This window comes from Cibotium barometz, chromosome 59 (genome assembly GCF_041138505.1).
Source record: "Cibotium barometz isolate CiBa-2024 chromosome 59, ASM4113850v1, whole genome shotgun sequence".
Lineage (NCBI taxonomy): Eukaryota > Viridiplantae > Streptophyta > Polypodiopsida > Cyatheales > Cibotiaceae > Cibotium > Cibotium barometz.
Genome location: NC_141104.1, coordinates 18,895,410 through 18,921,386, shown reverse-complemented (window position 1 = coordinate 18,921,386; position 25,977 = coordinate 18,895,410). Strand labels below are relative to the sequence as shown.

Below are 25,977 nucleotides of genomic sequence, written 5' to 3'. Positions count from 1 at the left end.
ATAAGAGGTGTATGAGATGTGATAGAATGTGTTAAGATGAGTTAGGATGTGTTAAGATGTGTATGGGACGAGATAGAGAGTGTATCTGATGGGATAAGATGTATATGGGATGTGTTAGGGCGAGAATGGATGTAATATGGATGTGTTAGGGCGAGAATGGATGTAATATGGATGTATGAATGTAGATATGGATGTATGAATGTGAATATGGATGTGTGGATGTGAAAATGGAAGTGTGGATGTATGAATGTGGATGTGGATGTATGTATGTAGATGTGTATGTATGAATGTGAATGTGGATGTGGATGTGGATGTATGGATGTAGATACGGATGTGTATGTATGTATGTGGATGTGGATGTATGAATGAGGATGTAAAAATGGATGTATGTATGTAGACGTGGATGTATGGATGTGAATGTGAATGAAGATGTGGATGTGGATGTATGGATGTAGATACGGATGTGGATGTATGTATGTGAATGTGGATGTATGAATGAGGATGTGAAAATGGATGTATGCATGTGAATGTGGATGTATGAATGTGAATGTGGATGTGTGAAAGTGAAAATGGAAGTATGGATGTATGAATGTGGATGTGGATGTATGCATGTAGATGCATATGTATGAATGTGAAATTGGAAGTATGATGTGGACGTACGAACATGGATATGTATGTAGAATAATGAATGTGAAGGTGTATGTGAAATAATGTGTAGTCTATATGAGTGAATGGATGAGAATGAGTACACATTGAATGGAATGTGGGATAAGTAATGTGGTCCGAGAGTGGATAATGTGGAAAGACGAGAGTTCGTTATAGAAACTATATTTGTGACTGTTTGTAAATGACTGTTTTATGTCAAGAATGCTGGGGAAGCATTTTGACCGTCTTGAGGATTAAGGTCATGAAGACCGAACTGATAAAGTTGCAACTGCTGAGACGGAGAGTCAATGGAGGACGTCTCGCGTAGCAAGGTCGATCGAGGTCTTGACCAGCCTCGGTTCGATTTAAATGGTGAGCTTCTGGTACGGTGGACGAGGGACCAAGGAAGCGGCCTATGAGTGAAGCGCTAGGTTACCTGCGAAGGATCCTAGAGGGTGCTGACCATACAATGCTTGGGCTCTGGGTCGCCGAAGATACCCACACGTGCGTCATGGAAGATATTGGAACAAGGAATAAGAGTTGTTTTCTGAAACTGGGCATGGATCTGGTTGATTGACCTTGCTGGTCCTCAACGGATGAGTCCATGGCTCTTTTATATGGATCTGGTTGATTGACCTTGCTGGTCCTCAAACGGATGAGTCCATGGCTCTTTTATATGGATCTGTGGGTTGATCTTGCTGATCTTCCACGGAGATTCCATTCTGTTATATGAATATATTGCCGGTTACTATGAGCTAGGAACTATGGAAAAGGCCCCTGAGAGAACAGGTGGTGAGCGTTCTGGTTGCCAATGATGCCATAAGTACACCGATGAAAGAATGACTGGAATTAAGGATTCAACCAGAGACTTTGAGGATTGTCATCAGTGACATAATGGTTTTATTAAAGGATTGTTTTATTAAAGGATTGTTGCTGAGAAAAAGGCAATTTCATATTGGGTGTGTAAGTGGTGTGACTAGTTTTATGTTTGCATGAACTTCCGGCTAGGGGGCCTTGGAACTCTTTTCCTTGGTACCCGAGACAAAACCTAACCAAATTCCAAATTGGATCCCATCACTACAGTGGTTGGCTAACCCAGGGGATCGGATGGGGTTAGGCTGGACTGATGGATTCATGAATCGAGACTCAATTTCTGTTATTACAATAGATGAAGTAAGTCCCGGATAGTAATTGTTCTATGGATAGGAATCAACGGCTGTGCCTCTTGATGGTGGGGAAAAAAGCGTTGATCCCAATGATCCAAGTGCAAGTTTCTTCCCTGAACTGACCGAGTATCTTTATAGGTGCAGTCGGATCAGTTTGATCACTAATGGTCTTGACTACGTTAGAGTAAAAAGTTATCCTGGAGGAATCGCCCGTGCTTTCCGGATAAGGGAAGTTTTTCCGAGTTCGGTTTTGGAAAACCGACGGATTAGTCTCTTGTCCGGATATTCGTGGACGAGGCCTCGAGTGTGGGACCCTGCCCCGCGCATGAAGTGCTACGTCCGCTGCTAGTACCCCGAATCCGTTGCGCAGTGGGAACAGGGATCTCACAAGATTTCAGCCATCAAAGTTGAACTACATATATCATTTGAGATGATAGATTTGGGCTTGTCGCATTATTATTTGGGTATATATTTTTTATGTAGCAAGATGATAGTATTATAATGTTACAGCCAAAGTACATATAGAGAGATAGCTTACACGGTTTGTTTTACAATTTGGTCTTGAAGACTATAAGCATGTTGCTATGCAAGTGTAGAGATTAGTGATAGGCTCAATCTCCAGGATCTAGGTGAACCATTTGATGCATCACTTTATTGGCGGATTGTTGAGTGTCTCATCGATCTATGCAATGAAGGCCAGTCATTTAGTTTAGGGTCTCCCAATTAGGCAAGTTTATGGACAATCCCAAAAGTAATCATTGGCAAGCACTGCCAAGAGAGTATTTTAATAATTACATGGCACTTAGCCCCTTGGGATATTCTATGCTAAGTGGGGTGATACTCAGATACATGCTTTTAATGACTTGAATTGGGCTATTCTATGCTAAGGGGGTGATACTCAGATACATGCTTTTTATGACTTGAATTGGGCTAAATGTTATGGTACGTGAGTGTCCACTAGTGGCTTTTACTTTTTCTTGATGATTCATGTATATCATTGGCAAATCTTGTTATTGGACATCAATCCCCCACCTTCATCTTCATTGAAAGCTAGAGTGCATTGGCTATTATGAGAAACCCAGTGTTTTATGCTCGCACAAAGCACATTCAGGTGGGATTCAAGTATGTGAGGGAGAGGCTCGTTTTGCATTAGCCTAGCTTATGTCTCTACACACGATGATGTGGTAGATATGTTCACAAAGCTAGCTCACATGAGAGAAGTTCAAAGCCTTTTACAAAGCTTTGAGCTTACCCATGTGGGCTTTGATTAGTCACTTCATCACTATAGGGGAGATTTGTAGCTATTTATATGGTAGTGATGTTGTATGGACGTAGGTTAATAGTGAGGCAGGGTAATTTTTCTATCCTTAAGAGGTTTTTTCCCCCAAGCGTATGTACAAACTATTACGAGTGAGTAAGTGACCTTATCATGTCATTTCACTTGTATTCACTCATTCTCATCAATCTACTTTGAGTGTGGTGCTTCTCTACATCTCTACTTACTAGTTGCATTTCTATGTATGTTGTTACCTTTGTCTCCACTTTGATAATTTTGTTCTAAATTAGCATTCATATAAGAGTCTTTAGTGGGAATAAGGGCTTCCCATGGTCTTCTCTCCTCTTAACAATAACCAATCCTAAAAACCATAATTTCACTAATGTTCATAGGCCTTGTGTTTTTAACCCTAACCAGTGCCCTTCGGTGCTCCCATATAAAGGCTTGTACAAATGCACCAAATACATTATCAATGTAGTTGTTAATTGAGTCCTAAATCATGCCAAGTCAACCCTTAAGTTCTTAGAGTTTTCCCCTCAAGGCATGGGATATACCCAAATCATGCCAAATCAACCCTTTAGTTCTTAGAGTTTTTCCCTCAAGGTATGGGATATACCCTATTCAAAATCCATACTTATGCATAAACAATTGGCTTGTAAAACCCTTCAAATAGTATTTGGGGAGTTTTCTCTTAGCTACATAACACCATTTCAAAACCTTGATTTGATTATTAAAAAAATAAATCTTAACTATCATTTAAATGAGTAGACAAGACCTCATGAGAAGATCTATATCCACAACCATCACATGGAACTCAAATTATGTTATAAATCCACATTTAAAACTTGTATAATTAGATAAGTTCCCTTTTTTCCTTGCTTCAAACAAAAAACTGAGCTATATTAACCTTGGGAGCATGCACATCAATAATAATAGTTACATTTTGCACTAGAAACTTCCTTTGAAAGTTAGGGGAGCCACCACATGTCTTGATTAATCCCACAAAGCTAGAACTTTTTTGGGGTAGCTCTATAAGGGTAAAAATTATTTGTATTCTTCTTTTAAGAATTTTGAGAGGAGACATTCTCTCACTACAGCCTGCCCTATCCATGTGACAAGGACGTGTTGTCGTTTGGTTTTGTGGGCACCTCTGCTCTCCAGCTCTATTTCTCCATTCATGTCCTACTAGTTTATCCACCCTCAAAGACTGTTTCATTTTAGAATTCATGTGGCCTGGATGGGATCCTTAAATTTCTTCAAAGCCCTCCCCCTCGACGCCGCCCATGTTTTTGTTTAAAGAGAATGCAGGTGCTACACGTTATATCCCGCTATTTTTTTGCGGTATCAAAATTAACTTTAATTAGCATGTTGGATTATAAAGAGACAATTTAGGTCCACATAAATTGTTATATGTTTATTAGTGTTGCCTAATTCTTGCTTGTTTTCACATAATTAGAAAATTCAAATTATGGACACGTCTTCTAACTATGAGAATACACAATTGCAGAAGCAAAATCTTCACAACAACTATGAAAATTCAGATTATGGGCATATCTTCCAAACTGTGAGAATACATAACTGTAGAAAAAGAATCTTCACAACACAAAGCAATGAATCGCAAAGAAGTGGAAGTAAACAATATTACTCCTTATAAACTTTGACTACAAACTTTTCCCCTTCCTCGTGTGCTTTAGGTAAGGAGCTTTGAGATGGCAATTTAGAAATGCTTCAGCTGTCACGGTTTGTTCGTCCATCCTTCTGTGGTTAATTGGGGATGCCTAATTACCACTATGTTCAAAGCATGGCACTTGGGTGATTCCAAATATTCCATGTGTAGGAAATATGAAATTAGGGATAGCTAGAACTAAGTGTGAATTTATTACTTATGTGCTGTCATGGACTTGTGGCATGTGTTGCTAACTTGTAGTGTGTTTGAATGGATAACCTTGTAGGTTGGTGAGGTTGACGTGATGGCGGCGATATGGTGCGAGCTATTATCGGGATGGTTCTCATTTTGATATTTTTGGTAGTGTTTACTATGAGGTTTTGTATTTGGCCACCCCATTTTGATGTATTCGGGCGTGGACCTATTGAGCCGCCCACTTTTGTTATATTACGCGTGGATTTATTTATTTGCACGTGAGTTAGCCCTTGGGGTTCTTTTTTGTAATTATCCTTTAGTGTTTAGATAGGAACATTTTACCTAAGCTTGTATTAAAAGCAACCCCCATTTTTGTAAAGGGCAAGCCCATGCATAAGCGTGCATCTATTTTTGGCTTATGGTCTATTTTTAATTAATAAAGCATAAATATTCAAGAAGTGGAAGGAAGTTGACACTTCTTGGGGGCGGATAGATTGCACCCAATGATTCTCTCGTGTTTTTATGTTATGTTATGTTTTTATGATATTTATTAATCTTTCGGTTATGGTAATTTGATTGAAGTGATGAACTAGTTGGTATTTGGTTGGACGGTGTGTCTCCCTAAGATCCTAGTGGTTTCAGTGGTATCAGAGCAAAGGGGGGAGAGAAGGTGAAAAATATTGAGAAAAATCAAAGGGAGGAAGGCTTGCAAAAGAAAGAGAGAAGGTACGTGCAACTTTTTGGTTTTTGAGAAAGAAGAAAAATTCAAAAAATTGAAGGGAATTGAAGGCTTGGTTGAGGTCTCCTTTTCAAGTCACATCAAGTTCAAATCCAATGCATAAAAGCTTTATTCAAAACTTAACACATTATAATATTAACCTTAAACAAAGCTTAAGTAAAAGCTTAAGCTTAGCTTTAACTCCAACTACAAGCGCAACGAATTCTTGCCCGTCAGGATAGCGCGGCACCAGCTTGGAAATTTAGCTCTCAATTCAGCAAGCAGATCAAACATTTGCTCCATTAGATGCGTTCGGCATGTTCTCTTGCACAAATCCTGTACAATTTCTAGTCATACATGGTGTGAAACCTCTTGACCGTACAATGGTGTGAAACACACACTTTTGTTCATACACAATAGTGTGAATTGTGGCCCTACAGATGGTGTGAAAGGAAGGAGTAGGATCCCTCTCGAGCACACAATGCCCATCACCATGATTTTAACACTCTACATTGATGATGGAGTTTTTTTGACACTCTATGTGTCCCGCCGCCTCCCAAAACTTGCCGATGGAGACACAGCCTAGTGGTAAAGTGTTGAAGTCCCATGCATGAGGTGCTAGGTTCAAAACCTCTTTGCTGTTGACAATGGTATGAAAAGCGCACAAGCAAAGCTCCCAAAAAAAAAAAAAAAACTTGCCTAACCTGCTCATTCTTGGGTTGTTTCATATTAAGAGATGTCTCTACTTAAGAGACATCATAGTCAAGCGATACCACCTTGGATAGATTCTATGAGGACGCGCTATTCCTTGTAGAGGAGATGCTCTGAAGATACACAAAGGATTAATGCTTACTGTAAGGTTGGTGTTATTGATGCAACTACAACTCAAATATGTCGATCTTCCCCCCCTCTTTATATGCTGCCTGCTTGATGCCACTCATGATTCAAATTTGCAGGCTTTGAAAACAGAAGAAATGAGGAGATTTCAAGGTTTAGTAAGGCAAGCTGCTCGTGTCAATGGAGCTGCTGGCAGGTAGGGGTTCCACAAATGCGTGCGTGCGTGCGTGTTTGTTTGCTGTTTGTTTAATGTGTGCGTGTGCGTGGTCGTTTTGGGTTGTTTGGTTCTGTATGCTTTGGGCGTGTGTTTGTTTTGGGAAAGGGAGGGGTGGTTTTGGGTTATTTGGTTCTGTATGCTTTGGGTGTGTGTGTGTGTGTGTGTGTGTTTTGTTTGTTTCTTTGTTGAGAGGGGTCATTTTGGGTTGTTTGGTTCTGTATGCTTTGGGTGTGTGTTTGTTTTGGGAAAGGGAGGGGTGGTTTTGGGTTGTTTGGTTCTGTATGCTTTGGGTGTGTGTTTGTTTTGGAAAAGGGAGGGGTAGTTTTGGGTTGTTTGATTCTGTATGCTTTCTTCATTTTTTGCATAATATTTGTTGGCACCCTTCTGAGCAGGCGAGCCTTCAGCATTTACGATCAAATCAATGTCTTGGACAAAGTATCAGAAGAGAGTGGAAGGGTGCGTTTCACGGGGTCTGTATCGATGCCAATACACATACATACATACATACCCACATGAAGAATTTCATAAAATAAAACCTAACATTGATGTTTATAAGGATTGTTTTCCTTCATTTTTCTAAAAATAAACCCTAGATGCATGTTCTCTCACAGATATGGTGACACTGGTTTTGATGTGAATGGGGTATTCCATGAGGGCTCCATCATTTGCTTCGGCAGCTTGCATCTCACATGGACCCCCATGACCTTTAAAGAGATCACTCCAGAAAGGTATATTTGGGCTCCTTATTTATAAATTTGCAAAGTAGCACTAGTCTATGTGTATTACATACACGTGTGTGTACTTACAGCATATTGTAGATGCATGTTTAGGTGTTTGTTTGTTATATGTGAATGAAGTTTGGATATCTGTATGCATGGGTATACAGATAGATGTATCGTTATGTATGGGTGTGCACTTGCCGCTTTTGTGTATTATACACACACATATAAGTGTGTATACATGTGGAGAGAGAGAGAGAGAGAGAGAGAGAGAAGCATCTACTAAAGACCCAGTGGGCCTATGAGACCAAATTGATTCAATAAAGTCCATGGCATATCTCATCATGGAACAAAAAATAAAATAGAAACAAATCAAAACTATTGCAGTAGAGTGATACAAAACTGCCCATGGAAATCTCATGCTGGAATACTGGGAACATGAAATCTGAGAGGATCAGCCCCCAATAGATGGTATACCACTCTCCAAAATATCAAGCATGGAGCTAATGAGTATGGCTGAGAGGTGTCCCTAAGCTATGTCACGTGGAAAGGTAGCTTGATGGCGATGGAGCATGTCTTGGATTTGGAGCTCACGAGGGGATGGTGGCCAACATCCAGGGGGCCGAGGGTGTCGGGCATAGTGGAATGCGGAGGCCCAGTCCAAGGTAACTCCTCTCGGGCGGTGGGTCCACAGGATCCACTTATGGGTGTCCTCCTCTTGGGTTCGGAAGAAGCTGGTGTGTTCCTGTGTCTGTGGAGCTCAAGTAGGAAGAGCGTTAGGTAACGTTGGTCGAGGAAGTCACTGATCCTAGAGAGAGGGCCAAACCCTCATGGAACAGATAGTGAATCTTTCCGCGGATCTCATAGTATATCGAGTAGCGACATATGTAATGCTCCTTTGTCCCAACCTCTGTGTGGCATAATCAGTAGATCCTCTCTTCCCTGGGTCTCCTATGAACTCCTGGGCTCTAAAGATGCACTCAGCTCTTCTTATCTCCATTTTGAGGTGGTGGGATGAAACCCGTATTTGGCCAATTGCAATCTACATGGCATGGGACATGTGAACACTCAGGTAGTCTAGTTGTTGGATAATTCCATCCTTAGTGAGCCCGAGGAATTGATCTCTATAGAAGTGCACCGTTGAAGGGAGCTCCGAAGGTGCGATCCGGGTGCAGTGGGTGTAGAGGTTGAGAAGATCTAAGTGGATAATCCGGTTGGTGTCCTCATGAGAGAGTTAGAAAAAAGTTGAGTCCAAACTGTAATGAAGGGGTGGGAGGCGGTCCATTTGGAGCCCATATCTTGAAAACCAAGTGGATACTTGGGCATACCATACTCCAGGTGGCCCTCGAGTGCTAGTTGTCTCGAGGACTCCAAGGGAAGCCTTGGGGACTTGTGGGGATCCATGTGACTGATGTGATGGAGGCATGTGACTGTCTAGAAGAGTGCACCACTACCATCGGGGTTGCAACAAACTCTGCGTGGATAATTTGGTGAGGGACTAATGGTTTGTTGTGGATCATACGAGAGAGCATCATGACCTGGGGCCTCTCAACTCGCTGCCAATCCTAATCGGATAAATATGCCCCCCAGAAGGTTGCTCCATACATCAAGGCTAGTGTGATGAGGGTTGCAAAAAGCCAACCCTTCGTCCTAGGCTCTTGGAACTGTGCCTGGAAACACTGCCACTCAAGTAAGCACAAGGCTGCATATGTTCGTTACTCTGGCATGTGCTGTGGGAAGCATGGTGAAGCGTGGGTCACTGAATGTTACACCAAGGTAGACGTAGGAGGAGACAATCTCCACAGTATCCCCTCTATATGAGAAGCTCAATGTGGATGTGAAGGGGCAGGAGGTATTGAAGACCATTACCTTGGTTTTACCAAGGTTAACAGTGCAAAAATCCTTTAGGGCATCCAAATGTCTCTGAAGCCCCTCGGCTGAATCTGAAAGGAGGGCAATGTCATCTGCATAAAGTAGTAGGGGGATCAATATGCCTGCCAGTGTGGGACTAGCCCCGCCTAATTTGTCAATGAAGCTCGAGATCTCATTAATGTAGAGGCCAAAAAGAGTGGGTGATAGATGGCAGTCCTTCTTCACCCCAAAGGTGTTGGAAATCTCCTGTGATCTACCTCTTGGGGCTCTCACTTGTCCGGTGATGGACTCTTGATGATGCTCCAAACCATGTTAGATGGGACTCCTATCTCCCGTGGACGCTATAGGAGGCGGGCTTGGGATACAATATCAAAAGCTTTGCAGAAATCCACAAAGCAATAGTAAATCCTCTGATATTGTGCTCTACCCTCCTCAATGATGGCATGGAGGGTAAAGTTGTGGTCAAGGGTAGAGTAGCTTCTTTGAAAGCTTGCTTGTCATGAGGCTTTGCATTCTTATCTCTTTGCAAAAGAATTGAGCTCCACCTCTAGCACCGATCCATAGAATTTGGCCAATGTGTGGCCAATCATGATCGTCTTGTAATTATTAGGATCAAGTGGATCTTCGACTTTGAGGATGGGGGTGATGGTGTTAGTGGGGCCCGCCCATTATGTAGTCTACGGATGGCCTTGAGGACCATGTCCTTTGTGAAGAAGGTGGAGGTGGTGGGGCGGGGATCTGGTGGTGGGGGTAGAGGTGGCTTGTGACCGCTCCCTACAGGAGGCCTACAGATCGAAAGACAATATACACATATTTAGAGCACTTAATTTAACTGTTATTAAACAATGGAAACAACATCAGCGACACAAATATTGGAAATACTGAAAATACAAATGACACCAGCATTGGGGCCGGAAAGGGCCGCCCCCCCCCCCTCAATACTATTGTATTTCTTGGAGTATTTATATTTGTACAAGTGTCACGGGCCTGACAGGCCAGATTTCTCCACAAAGGAGTGAAAAAAAGAATTGGTTCAAGTCGATGAAGAGGTGTTGGGCGGAGTAGCCCCAAATCACAGGCTCATTCCCACCTTCACTGGGTGGACACCTGCCTTTCACTGGTCTTCCGGGACCGTGCACCAACAGGCACGCCCGTACTGACGCAGACCAAGGAGTACACCGCGGAGGGAACGTGGCCTGGTTCTCCCCAATGAGCTTTTCTCCCAAATTCCCTGGTGAGTCTAACCTTCACTGGCTCTCAGAAGCTCTGAGAGCGCGGTTAACAACACCACACAGGGGAATATACTAACCACACCAGGAAGAATTTCGTGAACATGGTCAGCATATACATGCCATGCTCCTGCACTACACAACTTAAAGCATTTTTTGAATTTAAATTAGCAAATTTCAGATTTATTCAAATGAGAAAAAGAATATGAGAGCACCTAGTACGGTGAGTACAATCCAGATATAACCGGTACTATTTGTAGCAGGTACAATCAAGCACTTTAGGTACTTCACATAAGGCCTCCCGGATAATGCATCCGCCACCACATTTTTCTTTCTTGGAGTATGTACAATCTGAAAATGAAACATGGAAAGAAAGTTTGCCATTCTCATTTGCTTCTCCGAAAGCTTTGTTGGAGATAGAAAGTATCTCAAGCTTTGATGATCTGTCTTGACTACAAATTCAGTCCCAAGAAGATAATGTTTCCATATCTTTAAGGCATGAATTACAGCCAAGAGCTCTTTCTCATAGATATCCATATGAAGCTCGGCATCATGCAATCGACGGCTCTCATATGCAACTGCATGACCTTCTTGATTTAGGACAGCCCCTATACAATCGCCACAAGCATCACATTCCACTATGAATGACCTTTGCAAGTCGGGAACAATCAATACGGGTCCAATTCTCGAGTTGCAAGAAGGCATCTTGCTCCTTTGGAGTCCATTTAAAAGTGGTTTTCTTCTTCGTGAGCTCATGTAGAGGGATGGCTATCATAGCAAAATGCCTTATGAAACGCCTATAGTATGAACATAATCCCAGAAAACTACGTACTTGATGTACATTTTGCAACTCTGGCCAATTCCGAATGGTTTCTATCTTGGTAGGATCCTTTCTTACTCCATCCTTGGATACAATGTGACCCAAATAGTGTCTCTCTGAAAGAAAGAACTCACTTTTCTTGGCATTAATGAAGAGTTTATGCTTCCGTAACTCTTCAAACACTGTGGCCAAATGAGTTCTATGCTCCTGCTCATTCTTGGAGAAAACCAAGATGTCATCAAAGAATACACCTGTGAATTTTCGATGGGGTCGGAATATCCTATCCATCATGCGATCGAATGTGGCTGGGGCATTGGTGAGACCAAAAGGCATCACCAAAAATTCATACAATCCAAAAGTTGTCCTGAATGCAGTTTTGTGGACATCCTGTGGCACCACTCGTATCTGGTGATAACCACTCTTCAAATCAATACGGCTGAAACAAGCCGAGCCATCAAGCTTATCCAAAATATCATCAATACGCGGGATTGGAAATCTATTCTTGATGGTGAGCTTATTTAGAGCTCTATAATCCACACACATGTGGAATGACCCATCTTTCTTTTGAACAAGAAGCACGGGAGAGCAATAAGGTGAGGAACTTGGCTGAACCAAACCTTTTTCCAAAAGCTCATTAACCTGCTTTATGATCTCTTCTTGTTGTGCGGCACTCACACGATATGCAGGTTTGTTAGGTGGAGAACTACCTGGCACAAGATCTATGCGATGATCCTCGGGCCTTGAGGAGGTAGTTCACCTGGCAATGCATTAGCAAAACAATCTTTATATGCATGAAGAAAATTCAGCCTATCCTGAGTCAAAACATCCACATTTTGATGACTTGGCTCAATGCTATCACGAACAAAAACCAAGTACGCAGAAAGACTCTTTTTCATTTCTTTATTAATCTGGATGTGAGATACAAGTGGGATAGAATCCCCTTCCTTGTCAGCATCAATAACATGCATGCAGCCTCTATGCATAAAGGAAATCTTGTTTGTCTTGTACTCTTTGCGGGGCTCAAGCCTGTGATGCCATGGCTTTCTAAGCAATACATCACATCCATCAAGTGGTGCAACCAAGAAATGCTCATGATCAAGGTAACCCTGGATATGTATGGGCAACTTCCCTATAAGTGGGGTAACCTGCACCTCTTTACCAACAAAGGAAGCTCCTGCTTCAATTTGAGGTCCCATATCCTCAACCTCAATACCCAAGGCGGCTGCCATCTGAATAGAGATGAAGTTATCTGTTGCACAATCATCAAACATAAATAGGGCGGGCTGATCCTTGATTTGATCCCATGCTTTGCATACCATCCTCTCTTTTCCATCATGCTTTGTGTTTCCTTGCACATCGGGAACTGCATGCACATTTGCCTTGGTTTGCTTGTCCTCATGCTTTGGTTTGCGGTTAGGGCATTGTCTAAACATATGCTCTTTGCTGCCACAAGAAAAGCATTTCCCCTCCTTGGCATATTGCTCCCTTTGCTCGGGGGTCAAGCCAAATTTGTTCTTCTTTGGCCCATGATCCTTAGATGAGGTATTTTTAGCTCTTTTTAGGTGGCTGTCCACCTTTTTGCAGGTTTGGGACAGCCTTATGTTTGCCCTTAGAACCCCCTTGATCTTGCTTAATTTTGAGCACCAATTGCTCCGTAGCAAGAGCAGAGGCTATAAGCTGTTGCAAAGTGTGTTTCGGGTGCAATTCAATACCCAAACGATAAGCTGGTTGCAATCCGAAGCGAAACTTCCTCTTTCTTTCATCCTCGGAGATTTGCATAAAGGGAGTTACTTCAAGCAACACTTTCCAAAACTTATTGACATACTGCTGCACACTTTCATTATCTTTTTGCTCAAGTCTATTTCGCTTTTGGGTGAGAGTTTGCTCCGTATTAGATGGCGAGAATTGGGCATAAAATCTATCCTTAAACTCTTTCCAAGTGCAAATGGGGTCTTTGGTGGTCTTTTCAGTGATCCACCAATGGGCAGCTGTCCCCTTCAAGAACATTCTTGCATGACGAATTTTGGACTTCTCAGTGAAGCCCTCATCACTAAAAGCAATATCAAACTGTGCCACAAATGCTAGTACTTTAGAGGCATCATACTCTCCATGAAAGGCATCAAATTTCACGGACTTGTCTCCTGTCTTGAACTCCTTGAGCTTCTTGGGATGTGGTACATGTTCTTCTCTTTTTCTCTTCCGCTTATCCAACGGGGCAGCTCTCTCTGCATGAGCTTCATGGGCAATGATAGGTGTTCCACTAGCAAAAAGTGACATGGGTCTTTGATTCTAGTGGCCCCACTGCATGTGACCTCAGATGCCTTGTCTCGCCACGAGACAACTCAATAGGCAAGGTCTTTTGGCTTGCATGCCGACCACTGTCCCCATGATGTACATACCTGGAATCCAAATGGCCTTGAGCATGCATAAACCTGTTTCCTCCTGTGCCATGAGGAGTGGATGCATGGCAAGAGGTGACCGATACTTCTTCTTTATGCAAATATGATCTCAACCTTTGAGAGGCTGGGTCTCCATGCTGCAAATGGGGTGGATTCTTGAACATAAGCTGTCCATCCTCTTCCCTCTTTAAGGTCACCCTTGCGGATAAGATAAGAGAGTTCCAGCTCCCTTGGCTTCTTACCCACTTCTCGAGCCATAGACTCAAAGTCATGTCCACCATAGCATCAGCTTTCTTGGCTTCTATGACACTTTGTACATGGGGGTCCTCATGCAAGAATTTCAGCTCTTGCTCTTTTGCCTGCAAGAGCCTCTTCATGTGCTCTCAACTCAGCCCTCAATGCATTGGGCTCTTCCTCGTGCATGGGTTCTTTACCACGTGATGGCTGTCCCATGTATGCACTGTCATAGACTCTCTCAAGAGGCTTATGCCTTCCAGGCAATGCATCGGAATCCCGTGAGGCACTTGATTGGCCCCTCGAATTCGGCACTTCCAATGGGTTGCCCTGGCTGTCCATTGAATTAAGTGTTCGTGCTTGCTTCCGATCACAAAACTCCGTGTCTTCTCTTGAGAAAGAGAGACGATCGGGCTCTGATACCAATGTGACCGCTCCCTACGGGAGGTCTACAGATCGGAAGACAATATACACATATTTAGAGCACTTAATTTAACTGTTATTAAACAATGGAAACAACATCAGCAACACAAATACTAACACAAATACTGGAAATACTAAAAATACAAATGACACCAGCATTGGGGCCGGAAAGGGCCGCCCCCCCCCTCAATACTTTTGTATTTCTTGGAGTATTTATATTTGTACAAGTGTCACGGGCCTGACAGGCTAGATTTCTCCACAAAGGAGTGAAAACAACCAAAAAGAACTGGTTCAAGTCGATGAAGAGGTGTTGGGGGGCGGAGTAGCCCCAAATCACAGGCTTATTCCCACCTTCACTGGGTGGACACCTGCCTTTCACTGGTCTTCCGGGACCGTGCACCAACAGGCACGCCCGTACTGACGCAGGCCAAGGAGTACACCACGGAGGGAACATGGCCTGGTTCTCCCCAATGAGCTTTGCTCCCAAATTCCCTGGTGAGTCTAACCTTCCCTGGCTCTCAGAAGCTCTGAGAGCGCGGTTAACAACACCACATAGGGGAATATACTAACCACATCAGGAACAATTTCGTGAACATGGTCAGCATATACATGCCATCCTCCTGCACTACACAACTTAAAGCATTTTTTGAATTTAAATTAGCAAATTTCAGATTTATTCAAATGAGAAAAAGAACATGAGAGCACTTGGTACGGTGAGTACAATCCAGATACAACCGGTACTATTTGTAGCAGGTACAATCAAGCACTTTAGGTACTTCACAAGTGTGCAAGTACAACCAGCCAGGTACTATGCAGGTACCTGTACTTGCAGCAGGTACAGCAGGTACACAAAGGCAGCCAGAAGGTACAGTAGGTACACCAGGGGCTGGTACAGGCGGGTACAACAGGTATTGCAGGTTCAGCAGCCAACAGGCGTGGAGAGCAAGTACACAAGGGCTAGTACAGCCGTGGACAGCAGGTACACGAGGGGCTGGTACAAGCGTGGACAACAGGTACTGCAGGTTCAGCAGCCAACAGGCGATGGGGAGTAAGCTGCAGGGGATGGAGAGAAAGAAACCACCAGCCCACCACATGGGGAATTTTCAATAGATGTTCCATGCAAAAGCCGTATCAAAGGTTATAAAACCTTAGATTCAATTTAATACTATGGGCACCATCAAAAGGAAATGTCTAGCCCTTCTTTTAATTGTGTGTGAACACATTAGCTTATAAACATTAAAGTTAACTATAGCTTATGGATTTTACATTTTAAAAGGGGCAAAATGACAATACTTACCACTTGTTCACACGCCACACCACCAAGTCAGCAAACAGCATTCCACGGTACACTGGGGGCGTCCCTGTCCAGTGTATTGGCACGGCATAACAGGCAGGCACACGCATACAAGTCATGCAAAAACAAATTTATGGATGCAGGCATAAATGCATGTGCACAAATAGTGGACGAAATCTCCCTTTCATGAAACTTGTACAAGAGGTTCCTGTCGGGCACAAAACTGGCGGGACAAATATAAATAAATATGTCCTAGTCTTCCTATGGAGTGACAGTCCCATAGGTAAGACACCATCCTGGCTATACACGGGTGGCACCAACAGGCTCCCGTCCATACAGCACAAAGCAAATCACACACGGGTGACACGAAACTGGTTCTCGTCCATGTGACGCAGCACTGGTCGCACACGGGTGGCACTGATTTGGCTCCCGTCCAGGTGACACCATAAAATTGGCCCTTTCACATGGGACACTGGCCTGGCCCCATGTGAACACGGCACAAATCTGGCCGCTCCATGTAGTGACGGTCCCATAGAAGTGGCTCCAAAAATGGAGATGGACCAAATGGTGACATGGTTGATGGGGGATATGATAGAGGGAGCGTGCATAGGAGTGCCATGTTTCTAGGCAAGTGATAGGTGTTGTGGGGGGGGGGCGCGACGTGAGAGAGAGAGAGAGAGAGAGAGAGAGAGAGAGAGAGAGAGAGAGCAAAAAGGTAGTACAATGTATCCTTGATGAATCTGAACCTTGGAAAAAAAAAACCTGCATGAAACTATACATGGTGAAATATGCACAAAGGCATTAGCGTTATCTATCTATCGACCACAACCAGCTTTAGCTTTGTAGAAATACTTCACTAACAAATAGATTAATCCAGAGTTTCACTAAGGAAAAAATTACTATTGGTGAGAGCCATTGCTCTGTGTGGTAGCATTTCGAGCATGAGGATAGATCAACACCATTTAATGTCTCCTTTCTCCCATGCCGTGCTAGTATGGTCCTGATCCTTTGTTGTAGTCTCCGCCGGTGTCGAGATGGGCCTCTCATCTTGGGGCGCCTGGACCGCCTCAGCTCTATAGCCCGATCAATGAGTGTACCTCTGGTGTGGCTATACTCTGGGGCTAGCTGCAATGCCTGCTGGCCTGACTGCTCAATCTCTGGTCGAAAGAAGTCTGTAATCTGCCTCTGTAGGTGTCTGTCCCTCTCTGATCCCCCTCCCTCTCAAGAGAAAGTATAATCCGAGGCATCTCTGATCCTGGTATAATCCGAGGCATCTCTGATCTTGGTATCTCATGACTCTAGAAAGTGGTCCGAAACCCTCTCTGAACAGGCAGTGAAAACGGCCTCGTATCTCATAATATACTGGATAGTGACATTTGTAATGTAACTCTGTCTCTGGCTCCATCTGGCACAGTTGACAAATCCTGGCCTCAGTTGGTACTCCTCTGAATCTGCCAGTCTCAATCTCTAGTTGGTGTGAGGATGTGCGCATCTGACCAATAGCACACCGTACCCCATGAGAAAGATGAGTATCCATGTAGCTGGGTCTAATCACAAATCCATCCTCCGTGAGCTGGAGAAGATGATCTCTATAGAAAGCCATCTTCGTACCAAGCTCGTGTGTCGGCTGTATCCATGTCCTCCTAGTGTCCAGCTGAGTCAAGTCCTGCTTGATAAGTCTGGTAATCTGTGTCCGTGAGAGAGAGGGAGGGTGCATCCAGGGAGTACTGAAATGGAGGTAGCCTGTCCATACTAAAGCCATGCAGTTGGAACCAAGCTGTCATCTGTGCATACCAACATGATCCGTCTCCCTGTGATGCCAACTGTCGTGAAGACTCCAGGGCTAAGCGAGCATATTTGTCTCTAGGGAGAGCCCAAGTGCTATGTATAAAGGAGACTGATCGAGTGAGTGCCTCTACTACCAATGGGGGGGCAGCCATCTATGCACGGATAATATCATGTGGTATGGAGGCCTTGGCCCTAATCATTCGGGAATTATAGAAACCAAGGGCCTCTCCATACATCTCCATCCATCAGTGCTACCAGCTCGGTTATGGTGATCCACTGAGGGTCCCCATATCTCCACTCCATACAGCATGGCTGAAGTGACCAAAGTGTCAAAGAGCCAGAGCTTTGTTCGAGGTTCCTGAAACTGAACCTGCGAACACATCCTCTCTAGTCTCCCCAATGCTGCATAAGCTCTAGTCAATCTGGTCTCCGTTGCTCTCCTCAAGGAAAATAGTGGGCCACTAAAAACCACACCAAGGTGTGCAATGCATTCAAATGACGCTGCATCCCCTGTGGAGAATTTGAGATCAGCACAATATCATCAGCATACAATAACAGCATCCATGTCCTTGCTAGTTGTGCTCCTCTGTCACCCTCCCGCTCTACATAGTCCGAAACCTCATCCACATACATCCCAAATAAGGTGGGAGAAAGGGGGCAGCCCTGTTTCACCCCAATAGTGGAGTGAACCATCTCAGATATACCCTGAGTAGTACATATCTGCCCCACAATTGTCCTGTATAAAGCCATGATTCCCCAAATCAGCTCCGTGGGCACTCCCATCTCCTGTAGTCTGCGCATCAGTCTGGCTCTCGGTACTGTGTCAAAAGCTTTGCGGAAATCCACAAAGCAACAATAAATCTTCCTGCCATATAATCTGCCCTCCTCAATAATAGCTCTGAGTGTCAAGATATGGTCAAGGGTGGAGAAACCTCTCCTGAACCCTGCCTGCCCTGATGCACGTATGCCCTCTCTCTCTGCCCATCTACTCAACTCATGCTCAAGAATAGATGCATATAATCTAGCCAATGTGTGACCAATCATGATGGTACGATAATTCCCAGGAAGCATGGGAATCTGGGATCCCCTGACTTGAAGATAGGCACAATCGTGGACATATTCCAAGTCTCAGGAAAACCCTCACACATGGCTCGGTTAAACATCATAGCAATAAGCTCTGCAAGCATATCTCTGGCATGAATAAAGTGTTCTGCTACCAAACCATCATGATCATATGCTCTCCCAGTCCTCATCCTGTCAATAGCTTTCCTTACCATCTCAGCAGTAAAGAAAGCACATGTCTCTGGGCATGGCTCCGATGGGTGTGGCAGGGGCGGCTGTCCTGGTGCTGTGTACAGGGATGCTGCATACTCACCCCAAATCTCTGTGGAGGTAATGGTTGGTGATGGTTAATGCTCATGGAATAGTGTCCATGCCTTGCCTGAGTCCTAACTCATAAATAACTGATACAAATCCCTCTCTAACTGAGCAAGATAAGCCCTCTTCTTCCGTCGCACTAGGTGCCGGAAGGTAATCCGTGATTGTCTGTGAGGAGTGGTAACACCCATGAGCATCTCTCTCTGCAATCTGATCCTCATCTCTCTCTGCACTCCTCATCATACCAACTGTTCTGGGGCATGTTCCCATATCGTCTCCGTGTAGGCTGACTATGGGGATATGCCTCTGATGCTGCAGCATGAAGCGTCTCTATCAATATCTGAGTGAGCTCTAATGGCCGACCCGACATAAGCGTATGTATATCTCATCCGTGTACACGGTGTCAGTCTCCCTTGTAAAGGTATAACGAGTGTGTGTGGAGACTTGTCCCAATGGAGCGGTGTTGAACTGAAATGTGAGAGTGAAGGACAAGATAGCATGATCCACTGCTATTCCAACCGGCCTAGTGCCTAGCATAAAATCTTGAAAAGAGGGAATGAGACTGGGCTGAGCCATAACATAGTCCACTGTACTAGCACCATGCCGATGTGGAAAGCTAGTGAAACCGCCCGATGTCGGGAATCTCTGTAGGCCATTCAGGATGGCCAATCCATGTGCAGTCCCCATGTCTATCAAATACCGCCCATACACTGTATGTTCCTCATCCTGTGAGAGTGTAGATAGGCCCATATCCCTAACATCAAGCTCCCTCAACATCTCCTCTGAGGTATCATAAAATACTGTCTGGTTATGGGCGGTCTTGGCATTGAAGTCCCCCAGGAGAATGATGTCACCATCCCTGGAGAACTCCCAAATGTCATCATCCAAAATAGAAAAGGGAGACTGCCCGCTAGGTGATGCATACACTGATGTACTAGGAGCAAAATAGCATATAGCAATGTAGAGATATCTGTCCGTCTCTGCCCTCAGTCTAACCCACATGTACCTAACGCTCTTGTCACCTCAGGAGGATCAAAGCCATTATTTCCCACCACCACAAGACTTTCTCCCGCCAGCTCAACCTTACTACACTGGGTACCATGTTGCAATGCTCTATGCGAGATATTCTTGGCTGATGAGAGAGCTTGAGGCTCTTTGTTTTTTTATTGATTTTTTTTAAAGTTTTACGTTTAGTACCATGATGATGTATTCCATGGACATGATGTAACATTTTGGTCTCATAGTTCATTTTGGCCTTTTGAAGGCATTAATACAGCTTTCTCTCTCTCTCTCTCTCTCTCTCTCTCTCTCTCTCTCTCTCTCACTGTTCGCTTCAGCACTGTTCGCCATTTCGCCTCCCCCACTGTTCGCTTCAGCACTGTTCGCCATTTCGCCTCCCCCACTGTTCACTTCAGCACTGTTCGTTCGCCTCTCCCACTGTTCACCCCCCCGCCTCCTGCCCATTTCGCCATTTCGCCTCTCCCACTGTTCACCATTTCGCCTCTCCCACTGTTCGCTTCAGCACTATTCGCCATTTCGCCTCTCCCACTGTTCGCTTCAGCACTGTTCGTTCGCCTCTCCCACTGTTCATCCCCCCGCCTCCTGCCCATTTCGCCATTTCGCCTCTCCCACTGTTCGCTGCGGTGGCTGGCCCCCTTTCCCCACCCACCCTTGCTCAGGCCCCCCCAAGGCAGCAACATAACTCTCTCTCTCTCTCTCTCCTCCCTGCTTGTGGGAAGGACTGCAGAGTGATCTGGAGGAATGGCCCCGAGTCTCCAAGAGAAACTCGAGGCCCTCGAGATGGCAATGAAGGCACTAATCAAGGAGAACAAGAAGACATCCGATTCCAACCTCAATGAGGTGGAAAACAAACTACACCGGCACATCATAGCTCTCGAAGCACGGGTCACGAACCTCGAACAAGAGAACACGGCACTCAAGGAGGAGGTGAGTGCATTGAAAGTGGAAATGGTAGCCATCAAGAATACTGAGAAGGAAGAAGGGGAGATCAATGACAACACTCTCACGGCCATCAAAGAAGAGATCTCCAAGGAGATCACAAAGGACATGGAGGGAAAGCTCGAAGCCAAGCAATCAGGATGGGTCGAGGTGGTGAAGAAGAACATCCGTAAAGAAGTGAGGGAGGAGACTCAAAGGGAAGAACACCAAATCATTCACACCACCATTGAGGAGGAGAAGATGAGGCATGCCCGCCGCCTCAACATTCGAGTCACAGGTATAGCCGAGACCCGACTCAACTCCCGAGAAAGATGGACAGCTTCTATGCATGAAGCTTGGTTACAAGGAAGAGCACCCTCTTCCCTTCACCAAAGCATGGAGAGCCGGGAAAGACTCAACACGCAAGCGAGCCCTCATCCTACAGTTTGCAGGAGAGAGGGAGAGGGTCACCTTCATGAGGAAGAGGGTCATACTACGGGGTTTAGAGGGAGCTCCTATTTTCTTGGATGATGATCTCACGAGGATGCAGCTTGAGCATAGGAGAACTTGCATGCCACGAGTCTTACACGCGAGGAGAGAAGGTAAGAAGGCCTTCTATCGAGATGGTTGGGTCATCATTGATGGCCGGCCCATGGATTAGCGGTTCGGGGCCTATGGGACACAGACCAGGCCACTTACAGAGATACACATGGCAGTATGGAACTGTAATGGTTCACTATGGGTGCAGCCTGGACGACTGGAGCATGTTATGGTGGGGAGAGACATCATACTTCTGACAGAGACACATCAGAGCCCAGAGAGAGGGCTACCTCGAGTAGAGGGATTCCAGTGGGAGTCAGCATACAGGAGGACCACACGCCAGGGTACCTCGAGAGGGTCGGGGGGGGTAGCAGTCCTATTCAAACGGGAGCTACAGGGGAGACTGAGAGTGGTAGCACAGGATCCAGAGGCCAGATACATGTGGATCAGCTTACAACTCTCACAGGACAGGGTTATATACATAGCTCTATGTTACTTTTCTCCATCAGGATCCTCCTATGTCATTACAGAGGACATGCCATAGGAGGAGGAGACGGGAGCCTCGCCATACACTTGTCTGTCAGAGGAGATTATGCATTATTCTACACTAGGGGAAGTATTTCTTACGGGCGACTTCAATGCCCACACACAGAGCAGACAGTGTGAGGTGTATGACTATGATGACATGGAGATCCTCCACCCTGTGGATCCAGAGGAGATAGGGGCTAGTCGGGCATCAGAGGACACTGGACCAGACAGAGGACATTATGGGGACCACTTACTAGAGTTGGGAGCTAGGCATCGTCTCGTTATTTATAACGGGATGCTACAGTGGCCGGGATCAGGAGGGCTGACATGCTTCCCACATGGGGGTCATACACGGACCGGAGGCACGGTGGTAGACTACATTATGGGGTCTTTGGAGGCATCACAACTTGTCACCTCATTCTCCATTCCACCTCGTCCTATTGGGGCAGATCATACATACTTGGCATTTTCACTAGCCGGATCACCAGTATCACCAGCCCCCCACATACCAACGCCACACACTACCATCTACTTCACACATGACATGGCAGACATATACACTGGCAGAGTAGAGGATGGGCTCCTACTCATGGATCCCCTGGCACCTATGGATACCATTACAGCCCAGCTGGCATCACTCCTACACACGGCTGCATTACAGAGCTTCCCACATTGTGTACACTCAGGAGAGCCTGCGAGACCTGGGACTATGCCCCAGAACAGATGGTATGATGACGAGTTCCTATACTCACGGCTTCGCATACAGAGAGCCTTGGGAGCCATCCTCACAGAGCAGGAGTCGAGGAGAGAGATGAGGAGACTTACTCGCCGCAAAAGGCGGGCCTTCGCAGAGATACAGGAGCTAGAGATCTTTCATTTCTTCATGAGTCGAGATAGCCCTGTCTCATGGCGGCACTTCAGAGAGCCCCAGACCCCGACACCTATTGCAGACCCATAGACATGGCACACATATGCAGAGGGCCTATACCATGCCCCACAGCAGCCACCTATACCTCAGCCACCACAGGAGCCTCGACCTACCACAGCTAGCTTCTTTACCCACTCGATGGTACAGGACGCTATCCGCCGCCTACAGCATGGACGGGCCGCCGACCATATGGGCCTGCAGGGTGAGCATCTCATATATGCAGTAGATTCTTTAGCTCCTTTTCTTGCACACCTGTTTAACAGGGCACTAGCAGAGGGTTTGCCTGCGGGGTGGACGATGCACACCATTGTGCCGATTCACAAAACAGGGGATATGCTCGATCCGAGCAACTACAGGACGGTTATGGTTGGCCACGTGTTGGCCAAACTCTATGGTGCAGTGCTGGAGCAAGAGCTTAGCTTATATGCTGAGCGAGCAGGTTTACCCTCCTCAGGGCAGGCAGGCTTCAGGAGAGCTTTCTCTACCACTTACCATGTATTCACTTTGAGATGTATGATTGATCAGGCCAGAGTGAGGAAGAGAAAGCTCTATTGCTGCTTTGTGGATTTCCGCAAGGCATTTGACACAGTACCACGAGAGAGGCTCTTTCAGCGCCTGTAGTCTCTTGGCATACCAGCAGATACGACATGGGGCATCTATGCATTATATGAGCAGGTTTTTGGGCGAGTCAGATGTCCAGGAGGTATGTCCGAGACTATTGCTAGCACCATTGGTGTGAAGCAAGGATGCCCACTTTCCCCCACGCTATTTGGGTTATACATTGATGAGGTGGCTGACTTCATTACACGGGGAGGCGGAGATGGAGTTGATTTAGCAGGTACCTTAGTACATATTATGCTCTATGCTGATGATATTGTATTAGTGTTTGAGTCTCCAGGTGGTCTACAGCAGCATCTACATGCACTCGATGATTTCTGCACACAGAGGGGTCTTACTGTGAACCTTGGGAAAACCAAGGTTATGGTCTTTCATACATCGAGACAGGGCAGGAGTCAGCTGACATTCACTCTCGCAGGATGCCAGGTGGAGGTGGTGACATCATACATGTACCTAGGGGTTACCTTCTCTGCAGCAGCCACACGCTTCACCATGGGTTCAGCAGCCAGAGCTAGATTGACACGGGGATATGCAGCATTGGCTATGCTAGAGAGACAGTGCCACCAGGCGCATTTTCAGGAGCCCCGAACGAAGGGGTGGCTATTTGACACATTAGTCACACCGGCATTGATGTATGGAGCAGCGGTATGGGCGCCAGGCCTTGCTACCCATTGGTGGACACAGATAGAGAGACCACAGGACCTCATGATGGCACACATGATACGCAGCAAACCGTCAGTACCTCATGCATAGTTACCACGGAACGTCGTTCCGCCTTCCTGGAACGCCGTTCCGGGCGAAGGCACGTTCCCGGAACGTCCCGAAACGTTCCGGATTTTTTATATTTTTTATATTTTTATTTTTTGCTTGCAGAAATGTATGTTCATGTCTTGGGGGAGCAAATATTATGAAGCATATTTGGCTATCCGTATACAAAAAGTTACATTTTTTTGTGTCATATGCTGACATGTCATATGACGTGGCGTTCCGCGACGTTCCCGATCTGCTCCCGTTTCCGTTCCCGCTCCCGTTCTAGCATCCGACGTTCCCAGAACGTTCCCGTTCCGCGGTAACTATGACCTCATGACATTATTCGAGCAGAGTTTGCTGCGCCTCCTATGATGGTAGAGGCCATATTTCAGACTATATGCCTGCTAGACAGATTCAGAGAGATGCCACAGGACAGATTGTCATATAGAGCTTTTGAGGCATCTAGACAGCTGGCTGAGGCAGGAGACAGAGGATCATGGTATGCACAGGTCACACATTGGTTCTCACAGCATGGCCTAGACATGGATCATCTACCAGTATGACAGGGATGCACCACATATCCGTCTCTCTCATAGTGAGAGGAACAGAGTATTGAGACAGGATCTATGGCAGCTCTATACACGAGAGACATGGATATCGCCTACACAGCCTCTTCCACCGAAAATGCTATACTACAGAGATCACTTCATGAGTATCACTGATGATGGATTTATAGAGAGGCCTAGATACATGGAGGGCTTTTTACCACACGGCTCCCGAGTGGCTATTGGTCAGCTCAGAGTTTCATCACACCGATTGGAGATTGAGACTGGCAGAGCAGCACGGATCCCCCGAGAGGAGAGGGTATGCAGATTGTGCAGAGAGGAGGTGGAGAGTGAGGAGCATTATGTATGCAGATGCAGAGCATATACAGCCATCAGAGAGAGATATCCCATTTTATTCAGAGAGCCACATTCCCTACGCCAGATCTTTGAGGCAGCAGACCAGCGCATACTGGGGAGATTCATTCTAGACATACAGCGCCACAGGGAGACATTATTACAGGCTCAGATAGCTCCAGAGGGGGGGCGACAGACACAGATTACTATAGAGATCCATCCCCCTCCCAGCCCCTACACGGCAGGGAATTACTCTCCAGAGAGCAAAGACACTTAGAGCCCGCAGGAGACAGAGGACACCTGGCTTTCGGACACCACGCCTATACCAGAGAGAGATGACAGAGATCAGAGCTCAGTTTCACAGAGAGGGTGCGGAGCGACTGGCTCGCTTCAGAGCACACCCAGGCATGTTCTTCAGGGAGCTGTGGACACCCCCTTCACTGATGTATACCATTTTATACCCCCCAGTATGGTACAGGATGGAGCTAGCTAGGTTGCATATCATGATTGTATACTGCATGCATATAGCTTTGCATTCTCCTAGTAGTAGAGCTCCATCCCCTGCACACCCACATTCAGCTTTTTTGTTCAGTACTTTTTCATTTTGTTGGGATGACAGAGGATACCCCATACAGGTACTCCGATTTGTCTCATAGGCCGAGTTCGGTCTTTTGGAAGACGTTAATAAAATCTTTCTTTCTTTCTTTCTTTCTTTCTCTCTCTCTCTCTCTTTCACTCTTACTTCTTCTACATTGTGCAAATTGTCAAGAACCAAGGTGCTGAATATTCGTTATCCAAAGTATAATCCTGTCTCTAAGCTTCCGCATATTACATCCACTAATTGTTACCAGCCTCGACATTTCCCAGTATGAAAGGGGTCTGGTGGACTCCAGGATGTCTA

General features: G+C 45.5%; 1 protein-coding gene across 5 annotated transcripts in view; it reads left to right on the top strand.

The window, feature by feature from the left end:
* Positions 1–6,369: 6,369 nt before the first annotated feature.
* Positions 6,370–25,977, top strand: part of LOC147605559 (uncharacterized) — a 77,028-nt gene continuing 57,420 nt past the window's right edge. The window contains exons 1-4 of one of the 5 annotated variants that reach the window (XM_086793143.1): positions 6,370–6,525; positions 6,623–6,699; positions 7,113–7,176; positions 7,332–7,448. In XM_086793143.1, coding sequence (XP_086649269.1) covers positions 6,684–6,699; positions 7,113–7,176; positions 7,332–7,448 — 197 coding nt within the window. In that variant the 5' untranslated portion in view covers positions 6,370–6,525; positions 6,623–6,683. The other 4 variants (XM_086793142.1, XM_086793145.1, XM_086793141.1 and 1 more) reach the window with 4 other exon arrangements.